At 51.7% G+C, this 12,631-nt stretch overlaps 1 protein-coding gene across 1 annotated transcript; it reads right to left on the bottom strand.

Moving 5' to 3' along the window:
• Positions 1–1,337: 1,337 nt before the first annotated feature.
• On the bottom strand, positions 1,338–2,270 carry LOC101407005 (olfactory receptor 287-like). The gene is given in 1 exon segment (XM_014794037.2): positions 1,338–2,270. A coding segment is annotated over 1 exon segment (933 nt).
• Between the last annotated feature and the right edge of the window lie 10,361 nt (positions 2,271–12,631).

The following is a 12,631-nucleotide window of genomic DNA, read 5'->3' on the forward strand; positions in this document are numbered from 1 at the left end:
CCAGGCCCTGATGCGCTCGGTTGTGGTGAGCTCCAACCCCCCAGCACGCCCCACAGCCCCCCACCCCACCCCCGAGCATGGCCAGCATCACCAGGCCGGCTGGGCTCAGGGACCCTCTGCATGGCGGTGCTGGTTCAGCCCCCTACCAGGCTGGTCTGGCTTAACCAGCTCATGCCTCCTGCCTGTCCCTGGGTGAGAACTGGGGCAGGGTTTGTGGTCCTGGGTGGACACGGTGGCCACAGCTCCCGGACGGCTTGTGGCTGAGCCTCACTCAGTGCCACACAGCACTACCAAGTCCAGGCAGCCACCCTCACTCTTGGTCCAGCTGGCAGGAGAGGGTCCAGTTCTCTTGAGGCCCCAGGTGGCTGGGCAACCAGGATGGACACTGGGCTGAGGACACGGCATCCATTAGTCCTGCCTGACCCATGTGTGAAGTGACAGGAGAGAGACAAGGGGACAGCCTGTGCACTGTTTTATCTGCTAAGCATGCAAATAACAGTAACAATAACATTTCCGAGTGCTTGCTCCCGTCAGGCCCTGTTCTAGGCACTGTAGACACGTTAACTCATTTAATACTCAAAGCGCTCTCTAAGATCGCAGTTTCACAACCCCACTTATAGATGATGACACAGAGGTTCAGAGGGTAATGCTGGCAGAGGGTTGGATCCAGACATCCAGCTTCGGAGCCTGTGCTTCCAACCCTGTGTGTGCTGCTCTGACAATAAATAATGACAGTCAATGGGCCGGACCAGGCCTCTGCCCCCATGATGCCACAGGTCCCACAGTTCAGGCCCCAGGAGGGTGTAAGACCTGGTGGGCATGCTCTGAGACTCCTCCAAGTGAGGCAGACCCACACACTGATCCCAAACAGCCCCCACAGGCCGCCAGGCTTCCTCAAAGAGGTTGACACACGTATTTCTCTGAGTTCTCACTCCCATGGTTACCCTCCTCGGCCACCAACAACCCCCCTGCCACTAGTAAGGGATGGCTCAGGAGACATCACTGAGGTGTGGGCCGTGGATGTCTGCAGTACATGTGGTGCTTCTCCAGGGCCGCGTGTTCCCATTGCTCTTCCAGAATCCATCTCTGGAACCCTGGGGGGTCTGAGCACGGCTTGGCAAGGCCTGTAAAGGAACGAAACCCCCCGGGGCCAGGATGGCGCTCTGACGCAGCCCTCGACGGACTGCAGAGCATGGCCAGAGCCCCTTGCCGCCCAAGGGCCGGGTCCACACGGTGACACCAGGGCACTGCTTTCAGCCGCTCAGAGAGTGGTGCCAAGAACTGAGCCTCGAGGACGGAGGAATTGCGGTCCAGCCCTGCAGAGCCGTTTAGGGGGCTCAGTTCCCCTGCACCCACCTTCGCAGAGCCTCCTTGACGTCCCTCTTCTGCAGGGTGTATATGAAGGGGTTCAGCACTGGGGTGACGATGGTGTTGAGCACCGTCACGGCCTTGGTCAGCTCCAGCGAGCTCTCCGCCGAGGTCCTCACGTGCAGGAAGACGGTGGAGCCATACCAGATGAGGACCACCGCGAGGTGGGAGGAGCAGGTGTGGAAGGCCCTGTGCCGGCCCTGCGCCGAGGGGATCCTGACGATGGCGGCGATGATGTAGGCGTAGGAGACGAGCGTGATGAAGCAGGAGCCTAGGATGTCACAGAAGGCGATGCCGAAGGACACCAGCTCCACCACCCACGTGCCGCCGCAGGACAGCACGACCCAGGGTGCGATGTCGCAGAAGTGGTTGATGACGCGCGAGCCGCAGAAGAAGAGGCGGGCGATGAGGGCCGCGGGGGCGGCGATGGCGGAGAAGCCGCACAGCCAGGCGCCCAGGGCAAGGCGCGCGGAGAGGTCGAGCGTCATGATGCCACCCTAGCGCAGCTGCAGGCAGATGGCCAGGTAACGGTCGTAGGCCATCACGGCCAGCAGGAAGTACTCGGTGCAGCCCAGCGAGAAGACGAAGTACATCTGCGCGGCACAGCCAGCGAAGGAGATGGCTCCGCTCCGCGAGGCGAAGGTGGCCAGGGCCTTGGGCACGCAGGCCGTGGTGAACCAGATCTCCAGGAAGGAGAGGTTGCAGAGGAAGAAGTACATGGGCGTCTGGAGGCGCCGGTGAGCGCCGACCAGGGAGATGATGGCCAGGTTCCCGGCCACCGTGAGCACATACGTGACCAGGAAGAGCAGGAAGAGCCCCGCGCGCAGGCCCTGCGGCCCCGGGAAGCCCAGCAGGATGAACGGCGCCTGCGTGGAGAGGTTCTGGCTGCGGCCCCAGGCCATGAAGCCTGTGGGACATAGACCACCAAGGCCAGTGAGAGCGACCTCCTGCCCGGATCTCTCTCTGGGGGCTCAGGAACGGAGGGGTCGGCCCTTCCCCGCTCCCTTTGGGGTCTACTCACCTTGTCCAATAATCCCAGGACCCCAGCCAGGCCTAGCATGCCCGTGGGAGCGAGTGGACGGTGGGCATGAACACGTCCTCCTCGGGGGAAGCAGCTCAGAGGGCGGCGTGGACGCGGGTGAGCGGTGCACCTGGGTGGATGGGTCCCTATTCTAGATTCCTTGGTTGTTGGGGGTGGGGGTGGTCCTTAGTCTAGACTCAAGAAGCCTGGGAAAGGACAGGAAGTGTCAAATTTTCGCAAATGAAATTATGTATGGCCCGGTTGTTAGCATTTTCGTGCAACAAACCAGGTTGATTCCTAGTAGAACACTCTTATCTCTGTGCCCGGTAGCCTCTACCCCCCCACAAGGACGACAACCTCCAGAGGTAGCCCCCGACATGCGACATTGCAAACAGCTGTCACCAGCGCCCGCTCCTGGCTGGAGGCTGGGGGACGGGGGCGGGGGAGGACGGTCGCAGGTGGGCGGCGGGTGGCGCCCGCGAGGGAGGGAGGGGAGCAGTGGGCGGGACCCGGTGGACGCGCGGGCGCGGGGCTGCCGCGCGAGGGGAGGGTGTCAGTGGGCGCCGCGCTCAGCCCCTCAGTACCTCCAGCAGCCCATTCCCCGGAACCCGGGGCCCGCCGGCTGCTCCGGGCCGACGGCACCCTATGAGTCTCCGAGGCGGTGGCCGGGCTGAGGTGGGCAGAGACCCCACGGACATGGAGCCTGGAACCAGCAGCCACAGAGAGGCAGGAGGGGCCCGGCCGGTAAAAGTTTCCGCCGAACGGTGTCCAGATGTTAGGGATCTGGGGAGGACCGCGCTCAGGAGCCACCGCAACCACATGCAGTTTTTTGCCCAGCCCCTTCCTCTCCCCCGGTTTGCACGCTTGCACACACCACACGCGCCTGTGCACACTCACACATGGGCACAGCATAAAACTCGTGGATCTGTGCTCACACGTGCGTGCACACTCACACTATCTGGGCCAGCCCTCTGCCCTCTGGAGCCCTCACCCCTGTTGCTAATGGATTTGGGGGTCCCTTGGCTGCGTCCCCTCCCCAGTCCCACAGCTACAATCAGTAACAAAATGGCCCACGCTGTAGCCACGTCCCTGAGACACATGCGCTGGCTGCAAGCCTCTGCCTCTCCTGGCCATGCAGCCCTGCATCGGTGCTCAGACAAAAGCAAAACTCCAGAGGGGGTCTCAGCGGTGCAGACAAGGCCAGTGCCCCCTGCCCCCAGGTCCCAGGAGTGGGACCACCCTGGGCCGTCCTGGAAGGAGCAGTACTTTTAGCAGAGCCCCCTTCCCCACACGTAACACAGCTTCCTGGAGGGCAATTGCTCCTGCCCCTCTTCTGAAAGCCGGTGGGCACAGACCCCACCCGGGCTGCGGGCTGCGCGGGGTCCTGGGCCCCACTGCTCTCGGGCCCACCCGCTGCAGCCACAGGGAGCAGTGCTGCAGGGGGAGCTGCTCTGCCTGTGACGTCCGGTCCCCTGACCAGGGATGGGGGCTATTTTCTCAGCCCTGATTGGGGACGAGCCTCTCCTTTTGAAAACCCTTCTGCTGTTGAAGATTATGGCTTCAAGGGCTCAAAGGAAAAGAAACCTCAGCAAGGCTTGCCCTCTCTGGATCCCTAACAACCCTCCTGTCCCAATTTCCCATGCTGCCGCTTATGAGCGGCTCCTCCTGTGCCCTGGAGACGAGGACGACTGGTCTGCTCCCCCAAGTGCCGGTGTGTCTGCGCACATGCCCACACGTGTGTCAGGACCAGCCCTGCTGTGCCAGGGGAGAACACCCAGATCTCACCAAATCCTCTGCATCTTGTAAGGGCCTCCTGAGCCTCAGAGAAGAGAGGAGTAAAAGAGTGTCCCCCAGTAAGCCCACGTGGGCTGCCCCGAGGCACCCTGCTCCTCATGGGGGAGGGGTGTGGGGAAATCTACCTGGAGGTCAGCTCGTGGGGGCTCGTTGTGGTTGGGGGTCACTGATCCAAGGGGTCTGACAGGCTCCAGGACGTGTCCCCCTGAAGCAGCCTGGAGACCAGGAGGATGAGCATGGGACGACACTGAGCACCCTCCAGGCAGGGCTGCGCCCCCGGGGTGGTGTACTGCCTCTGGCAGGCTGACCCTCTGACTTGCCGATGAGGGTCCCCTGTTGGCGGAACACTTGCTTTCTGCTGCCCAGCTCCTGGAGACGTGGCGAGAAGGAACGGGTGGGGGTCATGGGCTGCTCTGGACCCTCTGCTGCTCCAGCACGTCTATGGCAGTGGCCAGAAGGCAGGTTTCTGCTGCCCAGGAAGGCACCTGACCGTCCATCAACACTGGGCCTGAGTGCAGTCTCTCAGACCACTGCTCTTGCCCCAGGTCTGCAAGACTGCTCTGCCCAGTGACCCTGACTGGTCACTCAGAGTGGCCAGCACTGGCCCAGCTCAGTGCAGACCCCAGGACACGGACGTGGAGGCTGCCCCGGCCCCACCTCACAGGAAGGAAGCCGGCGGCGCCTCTGCTGTTGTCACAATCCTCAGGCTGCTGTTCTCGTCTCAAATCGTGGCCACGCGGCACCTGCCGCCCACCTCTCCCAGGGCAGCATCTGCACCAAGTCCTGCTGGCTGTCGGCTAGCACGCTGGCCAGGAGCCCAGACCAGAGGCCACTGGCACTCCAGCTCACGGCCCAGCAAACGCATCTGACACAGGGCAGCAAGGGGGATTCCCCACCCTGGACAGCACCGGGCCTGTCCACCCACCAGTGGAGAGAGCAGCAGGGTGAGCCCTGTGCCCAGCTGGCAGCCCTCTGACACTTGGGTTACTTCTGCTCTCTACCCACCTCCCTCAGGCTCAGGCCTACAAGGACCATATTGCTGATTACACAGCTGGCAAGAGCCTGGCCCTGGGGGCTGAGGAGGGGCCCAAGGGTGTCCCGGGTGGCACCCAGCATCCTGAGTGGGGCCTCCTGCCCTTGGGCTGCACTTGGCAGCCGCTTCTCACCCACAACCCAAGTGCATCTGCCCCAGGGCCCAGCCCATGCCGGGTCTGTCTCCAAGGGCAGTGTCCTGAGCAGGGAGCCCACACAGTGATAGCATCTGGCAGGGGGGGGGAGGGGCGGTACCCTGTACACCCCAGGGCATGGGCTGGCTGGATGCTGGATGCTGGGTGCTGTTAGCAGGTGCTCTGTGCCTCAGTTTCCCCCTCTGTAAACGGAGTGATGATGGCCCACAGGTCGATAGGCTGTCCCCACTCTATACCCCCACTCAAGCCTTCTGGAAATGCTGCTCCAAGCTGGGGGCTATTTCCTGCCTGGTCCCCCCTGGGCTGCTCCCCGAGGTGGGGACCCCGAGCCCACTGTGGCCAAGAAGAAGCTATGACAAAGGGAAGGAACCGCTGTCAGCCAGGTGGCTTTAGGCGAGAGCCCACCCTCTGGGCTCTGCGAGCATTGGCCTCGGGGGCTCCAGAGCACACCTGTGGGGCACACCTGTGGGGCACACTCAGGGGGATGTGGAGTTGGGCTCACAGCCATGGGCAGGGCTGCGTGCAGTTAGTCACACGGGCCTGCGCCTGGGTGGCAGGAACTCAGCTGTCTGGGGTGGGGGTCCTGGGAGGTGGTGGGACTGTGACCACCCACCCTCAGCCTATTTCCCCCATCAGTGCTGTGGGGTGGGCATCAGTCAGAGCAGGTCCTGACGAGGCCCCAGGGACAAGGGGCACGATGGCAGCCAGGAGGAGCGGTGACCCCAGCCGGCCATGCTCGGGCCTCAACTGTCACTCCACACTGGGGACTCCACTGTCGCTGTGGGGCCCCTGCCTCACAGGCGTCTGGGCTGCCCCCAATTGGGAGCTCGTTAGAAGCTGGTGGTGGGCTCCCCAGAGCAGGAGCGGGGCCTCGTCAGTTAGCAGCACCCCCTGCAGGGCTTGTCGGGAAAGCACAGAGATCTGCTTTCTCTTTGGTTCAAAGGCCCTATTTTTCCAAGTGTAATAACACTCTAGGCGTTTGGAAGACGTAGAAGTAGAAGAAAGTTTCTCAAAGCACAGACAAGTGTGAAGATTTGGTGTGTCACATCCTCCATTCCTGTTGACTTTTAGGGCTCACTCCACAGATGCACTTCTAAGCTCTTGTTTCTTTCTTTCTTTTTTATTATTGAGGTAGGTTGACACACACAAAGCTTGTACACATTCGATGTACACATTTTGGTGAGTTTGAAGATAAGTATGCACCCGTGAAACGGTCGCCACAAACTTCACCATCGCCTCTAACCGTCCCCTCCTTTTGTGTGATAAGACCATCTAATGTAAGATCTATCCTCTTACTTAGCACCATGCACCAGGCATTGCTCCCAACTTTGCAGGCTCAGGACAGTAACTTCCCTCAACTTCTCCGCGTCAGACAGTTGGATCTCCGCTTCCTCCTATTGTAACTAATGCTCTTACAGATGTATGTGAACCAGAAGTTTTTTCCATATTTCCAGTAATTTCCTTATGATAATGAAGGGCAGTTCAAATCTATCACTTCCCATTGACAAGACCACTCAAGAGGTGACAAAAGCTTGTCCCCAGAAAGGTGGAGCAGGACGATGAGCCGGGCACCACCAGGTCCTCTGCAGGCCTGGCTCCCCGTGGGCCGCTGACCAGCCACAGGCCTGAGCAGGCCATCTCCTCTCAGATCCCCTCTTTCTCCATAATGGGGATGATGGTCTCTCCCAGCCACTCCAGCCCCTGGAATGAATGTGATGATGTGCAGTAGGATGCTGAGGGCTCATGAGTATAAGGAGTTTTTATTCGTGTGACGTGTAATCATAGAGATAAATGCTCTTGCAGCAATTTCTTTTTTAAGCAGAATGAAAACATGCACATGGTGTTAAAATGGGACTTGTCCTGACTCCACTCCATCTGAGACGCTGAGATGACAGAAATCAGACAGCAAAATGAGGCCCAGAAGAAATGCAGTTTCCAAATGGTGTCCAAGAACCATGCCTATGTGTCTGGGCCTCTCACCCGCCTGGGGAAGTGGTTAGGGTGAAGAAAGAGCCCTGAGGGGGATAATTTGTGCAGACATTCCTTTGGAGAGTGGAGGTTCTGCTGATAACCAAGAGCAGCTTTGGTGGGAGCCCTGGAGTGGGGGGTGTAGGAAGGGCTGTGCCTGTTCTTGTGGGTCCCTGAGTGGCCTTGGAATCGGGGAAGGAGGGGCGGCTACCTGAGGATCTGCCGGGCCCCGGAGTTCACCAGAGAAGGGAGGTGGCAGCTCCTCTGCACCAGACGCAGCCTCTGGGGCGCCGGGACCACCTGGGAGGACCGTGGCTGTGAGTGGAAGACCAGGAGAGGGCCCAGGCAATGCTGTCCTGAGTGTTGGCGGCTGGCTCTGACCACCAGCACTGACCAAGCACCTCCCAGCCCCGCCTCCAGGGCCCAGCCCCCACTGCAGGCTCAGGGCTGGGCCAGGCCCAGGACTGCCTGGCTTCTATCTTGCCCCAGGGCACACCTGGGCTCCTGTGGCCTGGCTCACACCTGGGACCCCAGGGACATGGTTGCCCCACAGCCAGCTTCCTCCTCAGTTTCTGAGCCCGGTCCTCGCAGAACCACCCTCTGGCCCAGCCCACCTTCCCTGCTGACCCTCTGCCTGAGAACCTCAGAAAACTGAGAACCTCACCCTGTGTTCTGCACCATGATGTCTCCCTCAGGATGCTGCGTGGTTGAAAGAGCAGTGGCTGTGAGTACAGAGGCCTGGCTTCTTCTGGGCTGGATGGTCCTGGGCCTCCCCTCTCTGAGCCCAGCCTCTCCCGTGAGACTTCCAGGTAGGGATAAAGTAGGAAAGGACAGAGGGAAAAGGACGGGAAGTGCCCTGCAGCCAGCAGGAGGAGGTCCACTGTTTTTGTGAACAGTGGTATATTAAAGACAAACTCTGAGATCAGCAGGGCTCTGACTGGTGGGGAAGATGGAGGAAACTTATCACCAAGAAACCTCAGTTTGGGGAAACCACAAGTTTTACAGGAAGTGAAAAACTAAAGACAAAAGCTGAATAGAATTAGTGACTAAAGATATGCCTATGCATAAAGGGAGTTCACTTCTCTAATACTTATTCATGAGCACTATTTCTAAAACAGAACTTTGGGAAACATAGTTAACTATTTAGAGAACAGAGGTGGCAGAGCAGGTACCTGGGAAAGGAAAGCACCACTCAAATAATGGAAAATTGATGTGAAATGGATGCCTACCTCAAACCATGCACTATAACACACTCCAGATATAAATTTTTTATGAAAGATGGAAGTCTTTGAAAATGAAAACACAACATACCAACTTATGGGATGCAAAAAAAGCAGTGTGCATAAAGGGAAATATATAAGTGTAAATGCCTACATTTTTAAAAGAAGAAAAATCTCAAATCAATAAAATAAAAACACCTTAAGAAACTAAAAAAAAAGAGCAAGCTAAACTCAAAGTCAGCAGAAGGGAGGAAATAATAAAATTAGAGCAGAGACAACTTAAATAGGGAATAGAGAAACAATAGAGAGAATCAACAAAACCGAAAGTTGATTCTTTGAAAAGATCAACAAAATTGACAAACCTTTAGCTAGACTGGCTAAGAAGACAGTGAGATACAAATAACTTAATCAGAAATGAAAGCGAGGACGTTACTATTGATCTTACAGAAATAAAAAGGATTATAGGAGAGTACTATGAGCAATGCTATGCCAACAAATTAGATAATCTAGATGAGATGGAGAAATTCCTAGATAGGCAAATGCCAAAACTGACTCAAGAAGAAATAGAAAAGCTGAACAGAGCTATGAGTAAAGAAATTGAATCAGTGATCAAAAACCTTCCAACAGAGAAAATCCAAGGACCAGATGGCTTCACTAATGAATTCTACCAAATAATTACAGAAAAATCAGCATAAATCCTTCTCAAAATCTTCCAAAGAATAGAATGGGTGAGACACTTTGTAATGCATTCTATGAGGCCAGCATTACCTGATAAGGAGGCCGGACAAAGACATGACAAGAGAAGAAAACTACAGACCTATATCTACAAATATAGATGCAAAAATCCTCAACAAAATACTAGAAAACTGAATCCAATGACATATTAAAAGAATTATACACCATGGCCAGTGGGCTTTATCCCAGAAATGCAAGCGTGATTCAAAATACAAAAATCAATGTAATACAGAATGTTAATAGAATGAAGGGGAGGAAATACACGATCAACTCAATTAACACAAGAAAGCCATTTGACGAAATTCAACATTCTTTCACGATAAAAACACTCAGGAAACTAGGTATAGAAGGAAACTTCTTCAACACGATGAAGGGCATTTATGAAAAACCCACAGTTGACATCATGCTAGATGGTGAAAGACTGAAAGTGTTCCTGCTAAGAACAGGAACAACATGAGAATGCGGGCTTTCACACTGCTACTCAACATAATACTAGTTCTAGCCAGAGCAGTTATGCAAGAAAAAAAATAAAGGCATCCAAATTGGAAAAGAAGAAGTAAAATTATCTTTATTCCCAGATGGCATGATCTTCTATATAAAAACTCGCAAAGAATCTATACCCCCAAAATTACTAGAACTAATAAATGAATTCACCAAAGTTTCAAAGTACAAGATCAACACACAGAACCAGTTGTGTTTCTGAAATATGCTAGCAATGAACAATTCAACATGGAAATTAAGAAAACAATTCTATTTACAATAGCATCAAAAACAATAAAATATCTGGGAATAAATTTAACAAAAGAGGGAAAAGACTTGTATTCTGAAAAGTACAAAACATTGTGGAAAAGAAATTAATGAAGACCTAAATAAATGGAAAGATATCCCATGTTCATGGATTAGACAACATAATATTACCGAAAGTGATTCACAGACTCAATGCAATCCCTGTCAAAATTCCAAAGGCCTTTTCTGCAAAATTGGAAAAGCTGATCCTCAAATTAATATGGAATAGTGATGGGCCCAGAATAGTGAAAACAATCTAGAAAAAGAACAAAGTTGTAGGACTCACACCTCCTGATTTGAAAACTTACTACCAGGCTACAGTAATCAAAACAATGTGGTACTGGCGTAAGAATAGACATATAGATCAATGAAATAGAATTGAGAGTCAGTAAATAAACCCATACATCTGTGGCCAATTGATTTTCCACAAGGGTGCCAAGTCCGTTCAATGGGGAAAGATCAGTCTCTTCAACAGATGGTGCTGGAACCACTGAATACTCACCTGCACAAGAATGGAGTTGGACCTCACACCATACACAAACACTAACTCAAAATGAATCAATGATGTAAATATGAGAGTTAAAACTATAAAACTCCTAAGAGAAAACATAGGAGTAAATCTTCGTGACCTTGGCTTTGGCAAAGGATTCTCATATACAATACCAAAAGGAAGAGCAACAAAAGAAAAAAGCAGGTGAATTGGAGTCCATGAACATCAAAAACTTTTGTGCATTGAAGAAGACTATCAAGAAATTGAAAATATAACTCAAAATGGGATAAAATATTTGCAAATCATGTACCTAATAAGGGTCTAGTATCCAGAACATATAAAGAACTCTTACAACTCAATAAGTAAAAGACAAACAATCCAATTTAAAAATGGGCAAAGGATTTAAATAGACATTTCTTCCAAGAAGATATACAAATGGCTGACAAGCACATGAAAAGATGTTCAGTGTCATTAGTAATTAGGGAAATGCAAATCAAAACCACAATGAGATATCCCTTCACACCCACTAGGATGGCTATAATTTTTCAAAAAATAGAAAATAACAAGTGTTGATGAGAATATGGAGAAATCGGAATTCTGTACATTGCTGGTGGGAACGTAAAATGGTGCAGGCTCTGTGGAAAACAGTTTAACAGTTCCTCAAAAAGTTAAACAAAGAATTGCCACATGATCCAGCAATCCCACTTCGAGGTATATATACAAAGGAATTGAAAACCGGTACTCAAACTAATACTTGTACATGAATGTTCATAGCAGTACTATTCACAGTAGCCAAAAGAGAGACACAACTCTAATGTCCACCAACAGATGAATGGAGAAATAAAATGTGGTCTATCCATACAATGGAATATAATTCAGTGATAAAAATGAAGTATGGATATATGCTGTAAGATGGATCAACCTTGAAAACATTATGCTAAATGAAAGAAGTCAGACACAAAATACTACATATTGTATAATTCCATTTGTATGATGTATCTAGGATAGGTAAATCCAGAGAGAGCAAGTTGGTTGTTGCCAGGTGCTGGGAAGGGAGAGGGAAGATGGAGGAATAACTGCTTAATGGGTACAGGGTTTTCTTTTGGGGTGATGAAATGTCCTGAAACTAGATAGAGGTGACAATTGCACAGCACTATGAATATACTAAATACCACTGAATTGTGTACTTTAAATTGTTCATTTTATGTTATGTGTACTTCACCTCAATGAAAATATAGGAAAAAAAGAGAAGAAAGTCAAAAAAGAAGGAAAGCTTTAAAAACATTTCCATGAATTATAGGTGAATATTATTCTGACCTCAGAGTAGTCAAGAAGTTCCTTAAAAAAATGTGAATCATAAAAGGAAATATTGAAAATTTTGACTATGTTAAAATTAAGACCTTTAACACCTCACCAAAGATATACAGGTGGAAAATAAGTGTATGAAAAGATTAACAACATAATTTGTTACTAGAAATTTGCATATTAAAACAACAATGATATACCACTACACACGTATAAGAATGGTCAAAATCCAAAAACCTGACAATATCAAATTCTGACAAGGATGCAAAACAACATAAACTCTTATCCATTGCTACTAGGAAAGCAAAATGAAAAAGCCACTTTGGAAGACGGTTTGGCAGTTTCTTATACAGCTAAACATAGTCTTGTCATACTATCCAGCAATCATACTCCCAGGTATTTACCCAACTGATTGCAAAACATGCCCACACAAAAATCTACACATGAATGTTTATAGCAACTTTATCCATAATCACCAAAAACTGGAAACAACCGAGATACCCTTCAACAGGTGAATGGATAAACGAACCGTGGTAAATCCTTACAATGAAATGTTATTCAGCACTAAAAAGAAATGAGCTATCAAGCCACAAAAAGACATGGAAGAACCTTAAACACATATTGCTAAATAAAAGACACCAGTCTGAAAAGGCTATGTACTGTATGATTCCAATTATATAACATTCTGGAAAAGTCAAAACTATGGAGACAGTAAAAAGATGAGTTGCCAGGGGGTCAGGTGGAAGGAGGGAGGGTT

Source organism: Ceratotherium simum, chromosome 6, assembly GCF_057802395.1.
Source record: "Ceratotherium simum simum isolate JZ-2026a chromosome 6, ASM5780239v1, whole genome shotgun sequence".
Classification (NCBI taxonomy): domain Eukaryota; kingdom Metazoa; phylum Chordata; class Mammalia; order Perissodactyla; family Rhinocerotidae; genus Ceratotherium; species Ceratotherium simum.